Source organism: Rana temporaria, chromosome 2 (assembly GCF_905171775.1).
Source record: "Rana temporaria chromosome 2, aRanTem1.1, whole genome shotgun sequence".
Taxonomy (NCBI): domain Eukaryota; kingdom Metazoa; phylum Chordata; class Amphibia; order Anura; family Ranidae; genus Rana; species Rana temporaria.
The window spans coordinates 410214238-410231871 of NC_053490.1; the positions used below are offsets into that span (position 1 = coordinate 410214238).

The 17634-nt window shown below is 41.8% G+C and overlaps 1 protein-coding gene across 4 annotated transcripts in view; it reads left to right on the forward strand.

Moving 5' to 3' along the window:
* The window catches only part of NLGN4X (neuroligin 4 X-linked), a 405179-nt gene that overhangs the window by 249954 nt on the left and 137591 nt on the right, over positions 1 to 17634 (forward strand). For all 4 annotated transcript variants that reach the window (XM_040338158.1, XM_040338161.1, XM_040338159.1 and 1 more), the window contains one exon: positions 15416 to 15568. In XM_040338158.1, the coding sequence (XP_040194092.1) occupies positions 15416 to 15568 (153 nt within the window). The remainder of the gene's footprint in view (positions 1 to 15415; positions 15569 to 17634) is intronic.

Genomic DNA, 17634 nt, shown 5'->3' on the forward strand with positions numbered 1-17634 from the left:
TTAAAGCAGGCCACAAATTATGTGATTTCTGAACATCTTTGGCCAGCTTAATGGCACTTTTTTTTTCAGAGAACCTTCGAACTAACTATTGTCTTGACAATGGTAATCAAGACATACAGTGCCTTGAAAAAGTATTCATACCCCTTGAAATTTTCCACATTTTTTCACGTTACAACCAAAAAAAACATAAAAGTATTTTATTGGGATTTTATGTGATAGAGCAGCATAAAGTGGCACATAATTGTGAATTGGAAAGAAAATGATAAATGTTTTTCAAAATTTTTTTACAAATAAATATGTGAAAAGTGTGGCGTGCATTTGTATTCAGCCCCACTGACTCGATACTTCGTAGAACCACCTTTTGCTGCAATTACAGCTGCAAGTCTTTTCGGGTATGTCTCCATCAACCCTGCACATCTGGAGAGTGACATTTTTTCCCATTCGTCTTTGCAAAATAGCTCAAATTCTGTCAGATTGAATGGAAAGTGTCTGTGAACAGCAATTTTTAAGTCTTGCCGCAGATTCTCATTTGGATTTGGTCTAGACTTTGACTGGGCCGTTCTAACACATGAATATGCTTTGCTCTAAACCATTCTATTGTAGCTCTGGCTGTATGTTTAGGCTCGTTGTTCTGCTGGAAGGTGAATCTCCACCCCAGCCTCAAGTAATTTGCAGACTCTATGGGTTTCCTTAAAAAATTGCCCTGTATTTGGCTCTATCCATCTTCCCATCAACTCTGACCACCTTCCCTGCCCCTACTGAAGAAAAACATCCCCACAACATGATTCTGCTGCCACCATGGTTCACAGTGAGGATGGTGTGTTCAGGGTGATGTGCAGTGTTAGTTTTCCGCCACACATAGCTTTTTGCTTTTAAGTCAAAAAGTTCAATTTTTGTCTCATCTGACCAGAGCACCTTCTGCCACATGTTTACTGTGTCTTCCACATGGCTTTCGCAAACTGAAAATGGGACTTCCTATGGCTTTCTTTCAACAATGCCTTTCTTCTTGCCACTCTTCCATAAAGGCCAGATTTGTGGAGTGCATGACTAAGTGTTGTCCTATGGACAGATTCTACCACCTGAGCTGTGGATCTCTGCAGCTCCTCCAGATTTACCATGGACCTCTTGGCTGTTTCTCTAATTAATGCTCTCCTTGCCTGACCTGTCAGTTTAGGTGGACGGCCATGTCTTGGTGGGTTTGCAGTTGGGCCATACTTTTTCCATTTTCGGATGATGGATTGAACAGTGCTCCATGAGATGTTCAAAGCTTGGGATTTTTTTTAACCTAACCCTGCTTTAAACTTCTCCAGAACTTTATCTCTGACCTGTCTGGTGTGTCCTTCATGATGCTGTTTATTCACTAAGGTTATCTAACAAACCTCTGAGGGCTTCACAAAACTGTATTTATACTGAGATTAAACTACACACAGGTGGACTCTATTTACTAATTAGGTGACTTTTGACGGCAATTGGTTCCACTAGATTTTAGTTATTGGTATGATAGTAAAGAGGGCTCAATACAAATGCACGCCACACTTTTTAGATATTTATTTGGGTAAAATGTAGAAAACCATTTACAATTTTCCCTCCACTACACAATTATGTGCCACTGTTGTTCTATCACATAAAATCCCAATAAAATACATTTACATTTTCGGTTGTAACATTACAAAATTTGGAAAATTTCAAGAGGTATGTGTACTTTTTCAAGGCACTGTATAACATAGCATAGGGTGACAAAAGACTCACCTAGTACATCACAACAGGTTAAACAGAACCATATTGAAAAATGTCAAGTAATATGTAGACAAAAAACAATATGACCTGTGCAGTTTAGGGTCCCATGAACATAATCACACAAGATGTTATTAGAATTAGGGATGAGCTTCGAGTTCGAGTCGAACTCATGTTCGACTCGAACATTGCCTGTTCGCCTGTTCGGCGAACAACGAACACTTAGGGGTGTTCGCGGCAAATTCGAAAAGCTGCGGAACACCCTGTTAAAGTCTATGGGAGAAATCTAAAGTGTTAATTTTAAAGGCTAATATGCAATTTATTGTCCTAAAAAGTGTTTGGGGACCTGGGTCCTGTCCCAGGAAACATGTATCAATGCAAAAAAAGTTTTAAAAACGGCTGTTTTTTCAGAAGCAGTGAATTTAATAATGCTAAAAGTGAAACAATAAATGTGTAATATTACTTTAAATTTCGTACCTAGGGGTGGTGTAAAGTCAGTATGTGAAATATCGCATGTTTCCCATACATAGAACTGTCCCTGCACAAAGTGTCATTTCTGAAAGAAAAAAAGGCATTTAAAACCGGCTTTGCGGCTCTAATGAATTGTCGGCTCTGGCAATTACAGAGATGATTCATTCACAAAGAAAAAAAAATGTGTGGGGGTTCCCCCAAATTAAATTACCAGGCCCTTCAGGTCTGTAATGGATATTAAGGGGAACCCCGCCGTAAAAAAAAAAAAAATGACGTAGGGTTCCCCCGCAAATATCCATACCAGGCCCTTCAGGTCTGGTGTGGATTTTAAGGGGAACTCCACCCCAAATTAAAAAAAAAATGGCGCAGAGTCCCCCTAAAAATCCACACCAGACCCTTATCCGAGCACGTTAACCTGGCCGGCCGCAGAAAAGAGGGGGGGACAGAGTGCGGCCCCCCCTCTCCTGAAACACACCAGGCCACATGCCCTCAACATGGGGAGGATGTCCCCATGTTGATGGGGACAAGGGCCTCATCCCCACAACCCTTGCCTGGTGGTTATGGGGGTCTGCGGGCGGGGGGCTTATCAGAATCTGGAAGACCCCTTTAACAAAGGGGACCCCCAGATCCTGCCCCCCCCTATGTGAATTGGTAATGGGGTACACTGCACCTCTACCATTTCACGAAGGAAGTGTAAAGAGTTAAAAAAACACACTGACACCATAGAAAAAATCCTTTATTAATAAAAAAAAAAATCCAGCGATGTGAATCCACTCTCGGCCTGGCCCGCTCCAACGTTGTCTTCTATCCTGCGATGGATGATCTCTCCAGCGTCGGGTGATCAGCGGTCCGGTCCAGCGATGCAGAAGATCCCATCCGTCCAGAGCGCAGCAGGGGAGCTCCACTCTCCGCTGGACACAGCCCAGCGGAATGACGCGCTGTAGCTGTGACAGTTCTTATATAGGGGAAGCGGCCACCTGTCACATGACTCCGCCCCCTCTGACGCACCCTCGTACGTCACTGGGAAAGCCCGGTATTTCCCGGTCTTTCAGGGTCTTTCCCACCACCGGGCAAGGGTCCCCACATCCCCACAACCCTTGCCCACCACCGGGCAAGGGTTGTGGGGATGAGGCCCTTGTCCCCATCAACATGGGGACATCCTCCCCATGTTGAGGGCATGTGGCCTGGTGCGTTTCAGGAGAGGGGGGGGACGCACTCTGTCCCCCCCTCTTTTCTGTGGCCGGCCAGGTTAACGTGCTCAGATAAGGGTCTGGTGTGGATTTTTAGGGGGACTCCACGCCATATTTTTTTTTAAATTTGGGGTGGAGTTCCCCTTAAAATCCACACCAGACCTGAAGGGCCTGGTATGGATATTTGCGGGGAACCCTACGTCATTTTTTTTTTTTACGGCGGGGTTACCCTTAATATCCATTCCAGACCTGAAGGGCCTGGTAATTTAATTTGGGGAACCCCCCACACATTTTTTTTTTCTTTGTGAATGAATCATCTCTGTAATTGCCAGAGCCGACAATTCATTATAGCCGCAAAGCCGGTTTTAAATGCCTTTTTTTCTTTCAGAAATGACACTTTGTGCAGGGACAGTTCTATGTACGGGAAACATGCGCTTTTTCACATGCTGACTTTACACCCCCCCTAGGTACGAAATTTAAAGTAATATTACACTTTTATTGTTTTACTTTTAGCATTATTAAATTCACTGCTCCTGAAAAAACGTCAGTTTTTAAAACTTTTTTTTGCATGGATACATGTTTCCTGGGACAGGACCCAGGTCCCCAAACACTTTTTAGGAGAATAAATTGCATATTAGCCTTTAAAATTAACACTTTAGATTTCAAATGTTCGAGTCCCATAGACTTTAACGGGGTTCTAAAGTTCACACGAACATTTGGTGTGTTCGCAAGTTCTGATGCGAACCGAACAGGGGGGTGTTCGGCTCATCCTTAATTAGAATAGTACATTTGAAAAAACAAATGTATCCTTATCGGCTCAGCTTTCTTTCTCGGCAATCAATTTTGAATTTTGAATTTTGGCTAGGGGATGAAGAAAATTACATTGTAAAGGGGAATAAATAAATAAAACACTTTCAGGTTATTATTTGCTTATTGTTTATAATTTATGTATTCAATACTAAATGTGAAGTAGGCTGTCATAACACACACTATAAACTAAGTACTGCATACTTCTTAAAGTAAATACTGTATATTTGTTAAAAATTACCAATAAAATGACTGGCTGAATTTAACCACTTGCCCCCTGGAAGATTTACCCCCCTTCATGACCAGGTCACTTTTTGCAATACAGCACTGCACTAACTTAACTGAAAATGTTACATTCATGCAATGCTGCACCCAAATACAAATGTTGTCCCTCCCCCCCCACAAATATAGCTTTATTTTAGTGGTATTTGATCACCACTGCATTTTTTTTTGTGCTATAATCAAAAAAATATGTTTTTACTCTCTGCTATATAACACATCTAATGCATTAAAAAAAAATCGAATTTGTTCATAAGTTTACGACAACATGTTTAAAATGGTGTCTATTTATAGGTTTTTTGAAAATGATATAGCGTCTACAAGCTATGAGCTATATTTATTGATTTTTTTTATACTAGTAATGAAGGCGATCAGCGACTTAGTGGTACTGAAATATTGCGGCGTACAGTCAGACACCAACCAACACTTTTGACACTTTGTGGAGACCAGTGACACTAATACAGTGATAAGTGATACAAATATGCGCTGTCACTGTATTAATGACACTGGCTGGGAAGGGGTTAAATATCTAGGGCGATCGAAGGGTTAACTGTGTGCCTAACCAGTGTTTTTGTGTACACAGTGTGCTGATTTTATTAGGGAAAAAGATCGATTCTAATCCCTGCTTTGCAGAGACACAGAATACATCCCTTTCCCCCTGTCAGAAGGGAAATATGCCTTGTTTACATCAGCATTTCTCAGTTCTCTGTGTATTGCTGACAATCGGTGGGTGCCGGAGGATACCAAGTGGCCGGCATTAGCAGATTGGCTTCTGCTTTAAATTATCACAACAGAAGCGGCCTGCCGGTGGCGCCTGCATGCCCCTTGCAGGCAGAAATGCAGAATCACATATATATATATATACGTGATCCTGCACACAACTGCCACCTTGTAGCAGTAAAACTGCTAGACGGCGATTGGCAAGTGGTTAAAATATCATTCAATGATGTTTCAATTTGTAAACTAGAAACAACTAACGGTTGTTAGTCAGTACTTTGGAGGCTGTCTAGGTAGCTTATTTAATGGAATTCAAGACAGCAGTTTCATATTTTGTGGAGTGACAGGTTTCTTCTTTAGGTATAATAATGTTATACTGCATCAAAGTTGCCAGATTGTTTGTGATAAAAGTGATTCTCTATTTTCTATTTTGTATTTCTTTATTATAGGAAAGATGCACCCAATGTCAAAATTGCAGTGTGGTAGAGGTAACACGTGTTTCACAACTTGCCAAAGTTGTCATCTAGTGTTTTAAAATCCTGAAACTCCCACAATAATGTATCAACTTCTTCTGAAGAAGTATCCATAAAAAAGGCATTTATAAAGTCAGTGAGGTTATCACTGAACAGCTGTAGGCTCTTTGGAACATTAAGTATAGGAACTTCAAGAATGAGAACTGAATCATGTAAGGAAAATTGCTTCTAAAAATAGCATCAAACTGTCACAAACACCTTTAGAGAAGACATCCACATCTCTGTATTGCAAATTTGGAGTATTTCAGTATCTTGTGGTTTACAGAATACCCAAAACTCTTCAACTATGCCATTCTTATGGATGGGAAAGACAACAGTAAAAACCATAGTTACAATGTTGTCTGCATCCACACATAACACAGAAACTCCCTTTGAAATGCTTAAATGCAGAAGATGAGATAAGCAGCCTTGGTTATAGATGTTCCTTTTATGGTTACTAACCAACTTCTGTAGGCCATTAGGTATTCACATATTAACATTGCAATGTCTACTGACAAGCCCACAAGTTTTCCTAGAAATTCTTTATTTCTTGAAACATGTATCTGCTAAATGAATTATATAGCATTTGCAGAACTGTGCAGATCAGCTTCCCCAGCATTGCAAGTTGTATTTTGCTAGAAGAGGGATCAAGAAAACGAACTAGCAAAGGGAGAACTTTTTTTACTATAGACACCATTCAAACACCATTCATAAGGTAAATAGTTCCCTTCTCACAATATCATTGAGAGCTCTAGTGCATTTTGGTGCCAGTGCATTATTGGTTATGGCTGTACACTTGTGACGTCCATATATATCACTTTGCAATTACAGAGAGAAGATTCTTCTGAACAGTTGACTCATTACAAAAAGGTTGGTGGTCCCAGGAACCCTGCAGTAGTAAAATGGGGAAGTGATCCCATATAGTACAGGGAGGGTGTGATCATAAAAATAGCAATAAATACAAAAAACAAAAACAAAAAAAGAAACATCTGCACACCCAAAGGCTACCTAATTTAAATATATTAGAAAATATTAAATTGTGTACAGCATCACAGATCCCACAATGCCATCCCCCATCCCCCCTCTACATCCCATCCCACATCCCATCCTTCACCTATCATAACTCCCCCAAACAATTAGCTCAATGACTCCCTCCTCTGAAATGAATGTGGCCCTACCACCAGGAGCTGGGACGGGCCACCCTACAAAAAAAAAAAAACTAAAACTCCATGCTTCTAGTACCTGTCATAGGTATGAAAATGTGCCCTGTTCAAGAAATGGTCTAGCTGGCATGTCACCTTAAGACCAAAATGGGCGAATGACGTGGACTCGCTGTTCCACAGCTGAAGCCATCTACATGTATCAATATTCAACCTCACAAATCCAGATGATCTCAATCAAAAGCCTCAATCCTACAGAGCGAGGATAATTCTGCTGGAATCAAGTGTTCACCAAGATATATGATGACAATCAAATTGGTATTCACAGATGTCAGTCTGCACAGTGCCCTGTCATCAATATGAACCAGCTGATAGGAAATAGGAAAGACTGGGTAGATGAAGAGATGCTTGGAAAGTAGATTGCATGCTGAGTAAGCTGCAGTAAGTAGTGCTGTCAAGTCCCACTAACCAAGCAATGTAGTGAAGCATATGGTGGATACTAACATACCACCAAAAAGTGTTCATACAGATTACAGGGACAAACAGGGAAGCTGGATCAAGTACAATCATAAGCATTTTCCATATGCCTAACACCTGTACCTGAATGCTCTGAATCCCATACAGGTAGGTGTTATTGGTCTGGCCTGTGCTGCTGGGCTGGTCCTGTGGTGTATGTGCACCCCCTATATGTACAGCCAATATGACCAGTTTATATAACAGAGAGGGTCTATCTGGGACTCACAGTCCCTGGTGTGCAGGTCCAGTTTTCACAGGCATAACTCCCACTACGCTGTATCTGCAATAAATCATGTATGGAAAACAGCCACTGCTGACACTGGCTTCTTGTATGCTCCCAATCACTGCAGTGGTTCTGAGCTCCCTTTAGTGCAGCTTGAATAGATTGGTCTGCATATTCCTGTATGTTTGGCATACCATGCGGTGCTCAGGAAGTAGGGGATCCACCCCACAACATGTTTTGTTCCGCCCGCCTGAACTTTGTCAGGACATGTAAGCCAATAGGCTGTCACTGTAATAAATGCAGGGTTGGGTCATACCCCCTAACTAGATTTCTTAAAATGATTAGTTCACCAGTGAACTAAATTGCCTATTATAGTGAGATAGTGGATGTTACCAGATGAACACACTATTAAAATCATAAAGAAAAAACATATATGATCACTTCCACTATGACAAAGAGAGATATAACAGAGAGGAGCATAGTACAGTTAAATGGCCATTTCTCAAATATATAACATTTTAACATATACTCTTGATCATTCCTGAAGCTTTTCCATTAATTGGGATAACCCTGTTTGAACATTTGACATCCCTGACCCCTGTATATACAGGGTGATAGGGTAGTATTCATTGGGTAAATCATTTGGTTGGGAAGTGAGGGATTGCTTGGAAAAGAGACATAAAACATCAATACCTAGGAATGGGATCACCATGACCTCACTACTAAGGCCTCGTACACACGACCGAACATGTCTGCTGAGACCAGTTTCTGCGGACATGTTCGGTTGTTGTGTACGGCCGACCGAACAATTTTCCGGCGGATCGGACAGGTTTCCAGCGGACAAATGTTTCTTAGCATGCTAAGAAACATGTCCGCTTGAAGCCTGTCCGTCGGACATATTCGGTCGTCTGTACGACTCACCGGACATGTCCGCTCGGCCGAAAAAGCCCCTGAATGCATTTAAGTGATTCAACGCATGCGTATAAGCATTGACCTTCCAGGGTCGCGCACGTCGCCGCGTCATCATTGCGGCGACGGCGCGGCCACGTCACCGCGTTCGCTGTCCACGGGAAATTTGGTCTGATGGTGTGTACAGCCATCAGACCAAAATCCGGCAGCGGACATGTCCGATAAAAACGGTCCGCGGACCGTTTTCATCGGACATGTCCCGTCGTGTGTACGAGGCCTTACAGTGTAAAGTAACATATCATAAATAGGTAATTTTGTCAAGAGTGATTTACAGGAAGCATTGTAATGATAAGTCACCGTTCAACCCCTATTGGACAGTGAATCTAAAATAAAAATCAAATTTCGTCCTTTTGTAAGAATATTTTGTCCCAGTCACCTCTTCTCTCTGACATTTCTAGCTTGTTAATAACCATACATTTAAATCCTCTAGTTGGGGCACCATGTATGTCCCAAAAATGTATCGCCACTGGCGACTTGTCATCATTTGTTGTTATACTGGTCAGGTGTTCCCCCATTTTCTTACAAAATTCCCTTCTGGTTTTCCCAACATATATGTTGCCACAAGGGCAGATAACATAGACCTCCTCCCTCTCCCACCATCCCAAATGTATACAAGCATAAGAGGGGGCACATGCGGCTCCCATGGCAACTCATCCCCTCTGGGGATAGTACTTTCTGTTGAAGATGAAAAAGTTATTATTCAAAACCATCTCCAGGAGTTCCACTAGTAACTCATTATGGGGACCCTCCAGAGGATGACGAGTATCAAGCCATTGGGAAACTGCATGTATCCCCACCTCATGTGGGATTGAGGAGTATAGGGATTTAACATCCACCCCTGCCAGGACACAGTCATCAGGTATAGTGAGATTCACCAGTCTTTCGTAATATGTCTGTTGAGTCTAGGACAAAAGAGGGTAGTTCTCTGATTAGTTGTTTTAGTCCTTTGTCTACTCTTTATAGCGGCCCTCCTATGCCTGAGACAATAGAGCATCCTGGTGTCCTTTGGGGTAACATAGGATGTACAGTGGGTGACTGCGATATTGTGTTTTTAGCACGACAGCATTGCGCTGATTCTCGGCGACAGGGTGCCGACATCTCGCACTCGCTGGAATAGACAAAGCACATTCCAGCGAGCGCGTCATAGAAGCGACGTGAGATCCGACTTGGATTCCCGCCAATTCTAGCGTCGGCATTTGGTATGCATTCCCGAGAGGGGGAACTCCACGCCAATTTTTAAATAAAAAACCGGCATGGGTTCCCCCCAGGAGCATACCAGGCCCTTAGGTCTGGTATGGGTTGTAGGGAGACCCCTACAATCCATACCAGACCCGTATCCAAAGCACGCTACCCGGCCGGCCAGGAAGGGAGTGGGGACGAGCGAGCGCCCCCCCCCCTCCTGAGCCGTACCAGGCTGCATACCCTCAACATGGGGGGGTCGGGTGCTCTGGGGCAGGGGGGCGCACTGCGGGCCCCCCCCACCCCAGAGCACCCTGTCCCCATGTTGATAAGGACAGGGCCTCTTCCCGACAACCCTGGTCGTTGGTTGTCGGGGTCTGCCGGCGGGGAATCTGGGAGCCCCCTCAAATAAGGGGGCCCCCAGATACCGGCCCCCCACCCTAAGTGAATGAGTATGGGGTACATCGTACCCCTACCCATTCACCTGCAAGAAAAGTGTTAACCTAAATAAACAACACAGGGTATTAAAATATTTTATTAGTCTGCTCCGGAGGCCCCCCTTGTCTTCTTTAGCTCTTTCAGCAGGGGGGGCTTCTTCACCACCGTCTGGTTCTCTTCCGCTCTCCGGGGGGGCTTCTTCTTCTTCCGCTGTCCGGGGGTCTCCTCCGCTCTCCGGGGGTCTTCCCCCGCTCTCCAGGAGTCTTCTTCTATTTTCGCCGCTCTCCGCTGTTGACTCGGCGCACCCCGGTTCTTCCTCCCGCTGTCCGGTGCCTTCTTCAGGGCTGGCCGCCGCTATACTAGCGGTAGCCAGTCCGCTCTTCTGTGACGTCATCTTCTTCACTTCTTTTCTTCAGCCTTCTCCCGATGTTGACCCGCCGGCTCTTCTCGCTGCAATGACGGGTGCGCGGCTTGCATCCGACTTATATAGGCCTCACAGTCCCATCATGCTCCGGTACCTACCCATGTGGGTAGGTATCACGTGGGTAGGTACCACGTAGGTAGGTACCGGAGCAGGTAGGTACCGGAGCCCCCCCTGCTGAAAGAGCTAAAGAAGACAGGAGGGGCCTCCGGAGCAGACTAATAAAATATTTTAATACCCTGTGTTGTTTATTTGTGTTAACACTTTTCTTGCAGGTGAATGGGTAGGGGTACGATGTACCCCATACTTATTCACTTAGGGTGGGGGGCCGGTATCTGGGGGCCCCCTTACTTGAGGGGACTCCCAGATTCCGATAAGCCCACCTTCCGCAGAACCCGACAACCAACGGCCAGGGTTGTCGGTAAGAGGCCCTGTCCTTATCAACATGGGGACAGGGTGCTCTGGGGTGGGGGGGGGCCCGCAGTGCGTCCCCCCTGCCCCAGAGCACCCAACCCCCCCATGTACGGCTCAGGAGGGGGGGGCGCTCGCTCGGCCTCACTCCCTTCCTGGCCGGCCGGGTAGCGTGCTTTGGATACGGGTCTGGTATGGATTGTAGGGGACCCCCTACGTCGGTTTTTCGGCGTAGGGGGGTCTCCCTACAACCCATACCAGACCTAAGGGCCTGGTATGCTCCTGGGGGGGTAACCCATGCCGGTTTTTTATTTAAAAATTGGCGTGGAGTTCTCCCTCTCGGGAATGCATACCAAATGCCGACGCTGGAATTGGCGGGAATCCAAGTCGGATCTCCTGTCGCTTCTATGACGGCTTTGTCTCCATCGCGGCTGGCCAGCTCGGCGCTGGCTCCCGCGATGGGACTCGTAGGTGCTCAATCTCGCCGAGAAAGGGAGCGAGATTGACACAATATTGCGGTCACCCACTGTATGCTCTTTTCTTTCTAAGTAGACCAACTTCATAAGCCTTATTAATGCAATAGTTGATCTCTTTAACCAAGTCAGATAATGGGTTTTTGGGCCATCTCTCGTAGCAAGTTGAGTCCTCCAGTTTCCTATATACCTCTTCTAGATAGTCTCTATCAATCCACAAGACTATGTTTCCTTCCCCTATAACTAGGTTTAATGATACATTCAGGGAGCTCTTTAAGTTCTCGTAGGGCTATATGTTCACCTTGAGTCAAGTTGTCACTACTGGCTGGGATTTGTTCCTGTTCAATAGAACGTAAGTCATATGTAGTAGCTTCCAGAGACATCAGGAGGTTCCTATTGGTCCCAAAGCTTGAGAACAATTTTGATTTACTTAACAGAGATAGGTGATCCTGTCCCAACACATGTTCCATTAAATTAATAACATTTAAGTTTCTTTTTTAAGATTTTATGTGGTTACCCTGTTCTCGCAGGAAGTAGAGTTACCCATCCTGGATTGTCTCTGTTCCTGTATTTGGGTTCCCTTTCCTTTTTCTTTTCCTTTTTTGTTTCCTCTTTCTCCTATTTGGCCCCCTGGGTCTTCTCTGTCTGTCCTATCTAGGGATGTCTCTAAAAAAGTTACTGATTTATTGGCATCTAGACCTTGATCCCTCTTTTCTCTACTTTGGTTCCTAAATTTACTATGAGACCTACTACGTCCCCTCCTTTTTTCCAGTTCAAGCCTTTTCCCCACTCTCAAAATCCATTACATCACTCTGGAATATCTTCTGGTTACCAATCCTTTGTTCTTTCTGAAACTCCTCAACTTCCCTTTTTAGCTATTTGTTTAATTTCTCTAATCACTCAAGATCCTGGTACCCATCCAGTGTCTTAACACTTTCCTGCAATTGTTCCTCCAATTTCTGCAGCTGTATCTTTTCCTCCTCAATAATAAGCCCAATTTAGTGTAATCCATGTTTGATCTACTCCTCTGTCCAAATTTTGTGGAATCGATCATTAGGGAGATGCTTTGCTGGGATAACACATTCCCGTAGCCCTTGTGAAATTATTTTTGCTTCTACATATGCTTCCAATTTTTATTTTAGATGTTTCATAGTAAAGCTTCCATGTTTTCTAAACAATTGTTTAAATTCTCCTTGATGTTTAGAAACATTACGTTCCTGTCTACAAAATACTGCTCGCATTTCTTGTCCAACCTCATCATTAATACGGAAAGCCATATTTACTCTATTTCATCAGATGCGAACAAAAATAAAAATAGCATCTAAAATCTCACACAAAGGGTGAAAATGGTAATAACAATGCCCCCCCCCCCCCACTGTATGGGAGGACCACAAAGGTGGGGTATATGTATGGGGAGTAAAGGTTGTCCCTGTAAAACATATTGGGCATGGGGGAAATGTTGGTGGTAGGGAACAAAGAAGACAGCATAGAAAACGGAAGGGGAATATAAAACATTTGACTCACTTGGTCAGATGCAGCAGATGTAGGTTATGTTGATTCAAAGAACCTGTAATGAACGTTTTATCTTCAATCATTTGGTAAAAGAGATACCATTTTAGACTGCAAAAATGTACTTTTTGCTGAGCTTTATACTCTCTGCAGATGCTTTTTTTTTATGGATTGTACTCATACAATTTGTGCTTTTTAAGACCTTTATGGGTTATCGAAATATGAGGACAGCATATCAAGCAATAAATGTACCATATTCCCTTTCTTGACTTTTTAAGGAACAGGAATGCTATAGTATAGTTTTATATGTATTAGAAAGTACAGTGTATTTTCCATTAATCAACTTCAAAGCACTGTTGAATATCTACAGGTATTTGTATCTACTGTTGCAGTTTACTCTTGATTTAGCCTCTTTATTTTTTGCTATCTGTCCTGAAAAATATATATAAATCAGAAAAAGCAATAACTTAATCAGAACCATTAAGCTTGATAAGTAAAACAATGGTGCAAGGACTGGGGAAAAAATATTCAATACAAATTACCATGTGCCAGTTCTATCCTGTTCAGTCCAAAGATGAAAAACCTTGTCTTGAGGTAGATTTCTGTGGGCTTGCTTAAGAGAAGAAATAAAGATGTTTTGATTACTCTTGGTTCAGTGGATGAAAATGTGTGGATTAATGGAGAAGGCGTTTTTTTTTTTGTTTTTTTTTGGAGAACCACATAAGAAACTGGAAAACCTCAGTGCAATGGGCAGACACGCATGACTTTAAGGAAGAGGAAATACAAAAACTCAACATGTTCTACTGGTGACAGGTTTGACCTTGGGCATACTCTTCCAGTAGGCAGATTCAGGCTTGACTGTGGGCACAGGGTGAAACAATAGTCCCTTGGATGTCACTAGTAAGCTTCCAGGAGGAGATACAGGTAACTAGGATGACTGTGTGAGTATCTGTTGCTGAAACAGGAAACCTCAACACAAAGAGAAAATGTGCATCACCAGTAGGGACAATGACAAAGGAAAACTCAACAGGTGATGTTGGTGACAGGTCTGATCATGGGCAGATTCTGGAAGAAGACAGAAATTAGCTTTTTGCCATAAAATTATTCTAATAAAGGTGGCAGCGCAGCCACAGTCACATGTAGCCACAATAAAATATCTGGCATATCCATGTGTCCCCACCATTCATTTGTCCTGTGTACAGAAAAAGTTGTCCTTCTGGGTTGTTTTCCTGTGTGTGGTGCCTGTAACAGTGTGTTCTACCCTGTCACGTGTCTTCAAGCCTCCCAACCCTATTCAGTTCAACAGCAACTTTTTTTTTCCAATGTTGCCTACATCCACACCCAGCATCCACACTCAGTCTGTTAGAGTATGGTTGTAACACAAACATCAGTTTAGGTCCCCTTTCACTGTCCTTCACTTTCCTTGGCCCCTTCTGGTCTCCAGTTCATCCAAGCCAGGTCACATGTTCAGCTCTCTGTTTCTGAATCTCATTTTTATGCAGCTGTCCTGGGAAGGCAGAGCTAAAAGTGCCCGTGGACACTACACCTCCCTATCCCCTCCCTAATCTCCACAGTGACAAACAGGTGTCAAGTGAACAGGATAAGCAGCGTGACTCACGTGAGTGACATCATGTAATGTTTACAAACATGTGGCAGGCTGGAGACTTGTAGTTGAGAACCTGAGAGCTGGTAACACACATAAAAAGTCAGCAAGTGCCTAGGTATGTATATAATTTCATAGTTACAGGATATTGTAAATATATTTTGTTAATTCAGTATTTCCAAATCTTATTTTTAAATGGTTTCTTCACCAAAAACTCACATTTTACATATTGCTAGTGTGAAATGATTAACTGCAAAACAGGACTATTACAGAGTGTTCCCACACCACACTCCCTGAATTATATATATATATATATATATATATATATATATATATATATATATATATATATATATATATATATATATATATATTTATATATATATATATATATATATATATATATATATATATATATATATATATATATATATTTATATATATATATATATATATATATATATATATATATATATATATATATATATATATATATATATATATATATATATATATAGTTTTAATTGATTAGGAAAACGGGAACACTCTTAGGTTGATGGGAACTATGGTAGAGAGTCTTCAACAGATACAGTATAAAATGCCAGCATGTGAATTATTCCAAAGTTTGACCAACAACTGGGGTATCACTGATATAATATTTCCTTTTTTTAAATCACAAATACAGGGTATGTATAGAAAATAGCACAAATGAAAGCAAATACTATATGGGCACTTTTTTACTAAATAACCAATATATTCAATTATATTTCATTGTTGCCTGATCCTTTTTTCTGTGCTTACAGATATGCACGATCCAAACAATAAAAAACCAGTGATGGTATACATACATGGAGGGTCCTACATGGAAGGCACTGGAAACATGATCGATGGAAGTATTCTCGCAAGTCATGGAAATGTCATTGTTGTTACTGTCAATTACAGGCTTGGTGTCTTAGGTAAGTCCAGAACTGTGTTAAATTCCCACGTTACCTTTTCTGTAATTATTATAATTAACAAATCCTGATTTTTGAACCCAGTTTTGCAACTTTGACATGTGTTTGTAAAAGTTTACATATCATTACAACTACTGATTTATTTATTTAAAAAATTACATCAAAGGTAAACTCTGTTTTCCTTTGATACAAAATAGTATTTTTATTTTTATTTTTTACATTTAGCTGTAAATGTCTTGCTATTACCATGGTCCACCACCCAAAAAAAAAAAAAAAATTCTTCTACTCCTGGCATTGCAGTAATTCAGAAAAAACACAAAACCTCCTGCGCTCTGGTGTCTCGCCAAACCGGGTACAGCAGTGTAGTCTAATGGAAAAAATCAGTCTTGCCCTCCACAGAACAAAGGGTGTTCATATGGCTAAAACGAAAAAGATAAGAAAGGAGGGTGCACCGACCTTGTGCATTACCACTTAAAATGTATTAAAAACAGAATAAAAAGCAATGATCCTACTCACAAGACAATCATAAGTAAGCGCTTTTCAGACAACTGGACTGGACCTCGCGGCACCTGCCAGTGGGATTTCAGACATCTGAACGGCTGACGCGTTTCTGGGGCGTACCCCCTTCTTCAAAGCCTGGATAGTCCATGATGCCTCTCTCCGACACGCAGTAGGAGAGAGGTATCATGGACTATCCAGGCTTTGAAGAAGGGGGTACGCCCCAGAAACGCGTCAGCCGTTCAGATGTCTGAAATCCCACTGGCAGGTTCCGCGAGGTCCAGTCCAGTTGTCTGAAAAGCACTTACTTATGATTGTCTTGTGAGTAGGATAATTGCTTTTTATTCTGTTTTTAATACATTTTAAGTGGTAATGCACAAGGTCGGTGCGCCCTCCTTTCTTTTCTTTTTCATTGCAGTAATTCCACATGCATACATTATTTGTTGTTTGTTCTCATAGTAAAAAATATTTTTTATTCTACATAAACATACTGACACTAACACCGACACAATGTTTTTTTATACTACCTGAAAAAACAGGCCCTGACACTTGGGTCTGGCCTTAAAACTTGACTGTGACCTTTGTGTCACTCTTGTATTTTTTTTACTATTTATAGAAGAATGAGAGTACAGAAATGTGATCATTGTGATAGCCAATCACAGACTATTAGAGTGATTATGTGATTGACAGATGGTCCTCCCAGCTCTCGATTCTTTGTACAAGACCAGGACAGCTCAGCCTCCATGCAAGGAGCAGGTTATGGAGGATGCTTCCCGTAAAAATGCTGAGAACATACTGTATATGCTGCACCGCAAAAGAAGACCCACGTCTGCAACGCCGCATGTACAGTATGTGTGCGCTTGGCATAAACCAGATAAAGTGTATCTAAGCCTGTATATAATACTGTATATACCAAATATGTTGTTTCACAGGTTTCACTGTAAGGTCAAAAACATTCATTTTTGATATATGTATATTTTCTCAGTTAAATAATTTCAGATGATCCTACTAACAAGGTGTATCCATGAGTATTTTTTTTTTTGGGTGACAACACATACTCAGTTAAGCTACAACTTTGTCACTCTTTCCTGCACACTCTTTTGTTGGACTAGAAACTGATGTGTACCACCTTAGCCACTGCCAGAAAACTGTGGCATTCAGCTGCTGCTGAAACATATGCATATTTAGAGAATTCGAGCAAACATAAAAAAAAAACATAAGAAAAAATAGGCAAAATAAAAGAAAAACTGTACTTACAGTAAATTAATAATAAAAAGTGATATTTTGCTTAAAGTGGATGTAAACACAATTTTTTTATTTTTTTTGCTATCACAATGTAGAGTATAAAAATGATAGGTGAAATACTACAGCGCTATTAAATAAAAATATATAAGAAATAAAATTCACAAAAATAACCAAATAATAATTGCTGCATATAGAACGGTGAACTAAACCAATTAAAGTGAATAAAATAGGTACATGCGCTAACATTAACTATAGTGGTTAACAGTGTACAGCAAGAGTGTAAAACCTAGTCCAGGTAGGTAAACACATAGAACCAGTGAAATACA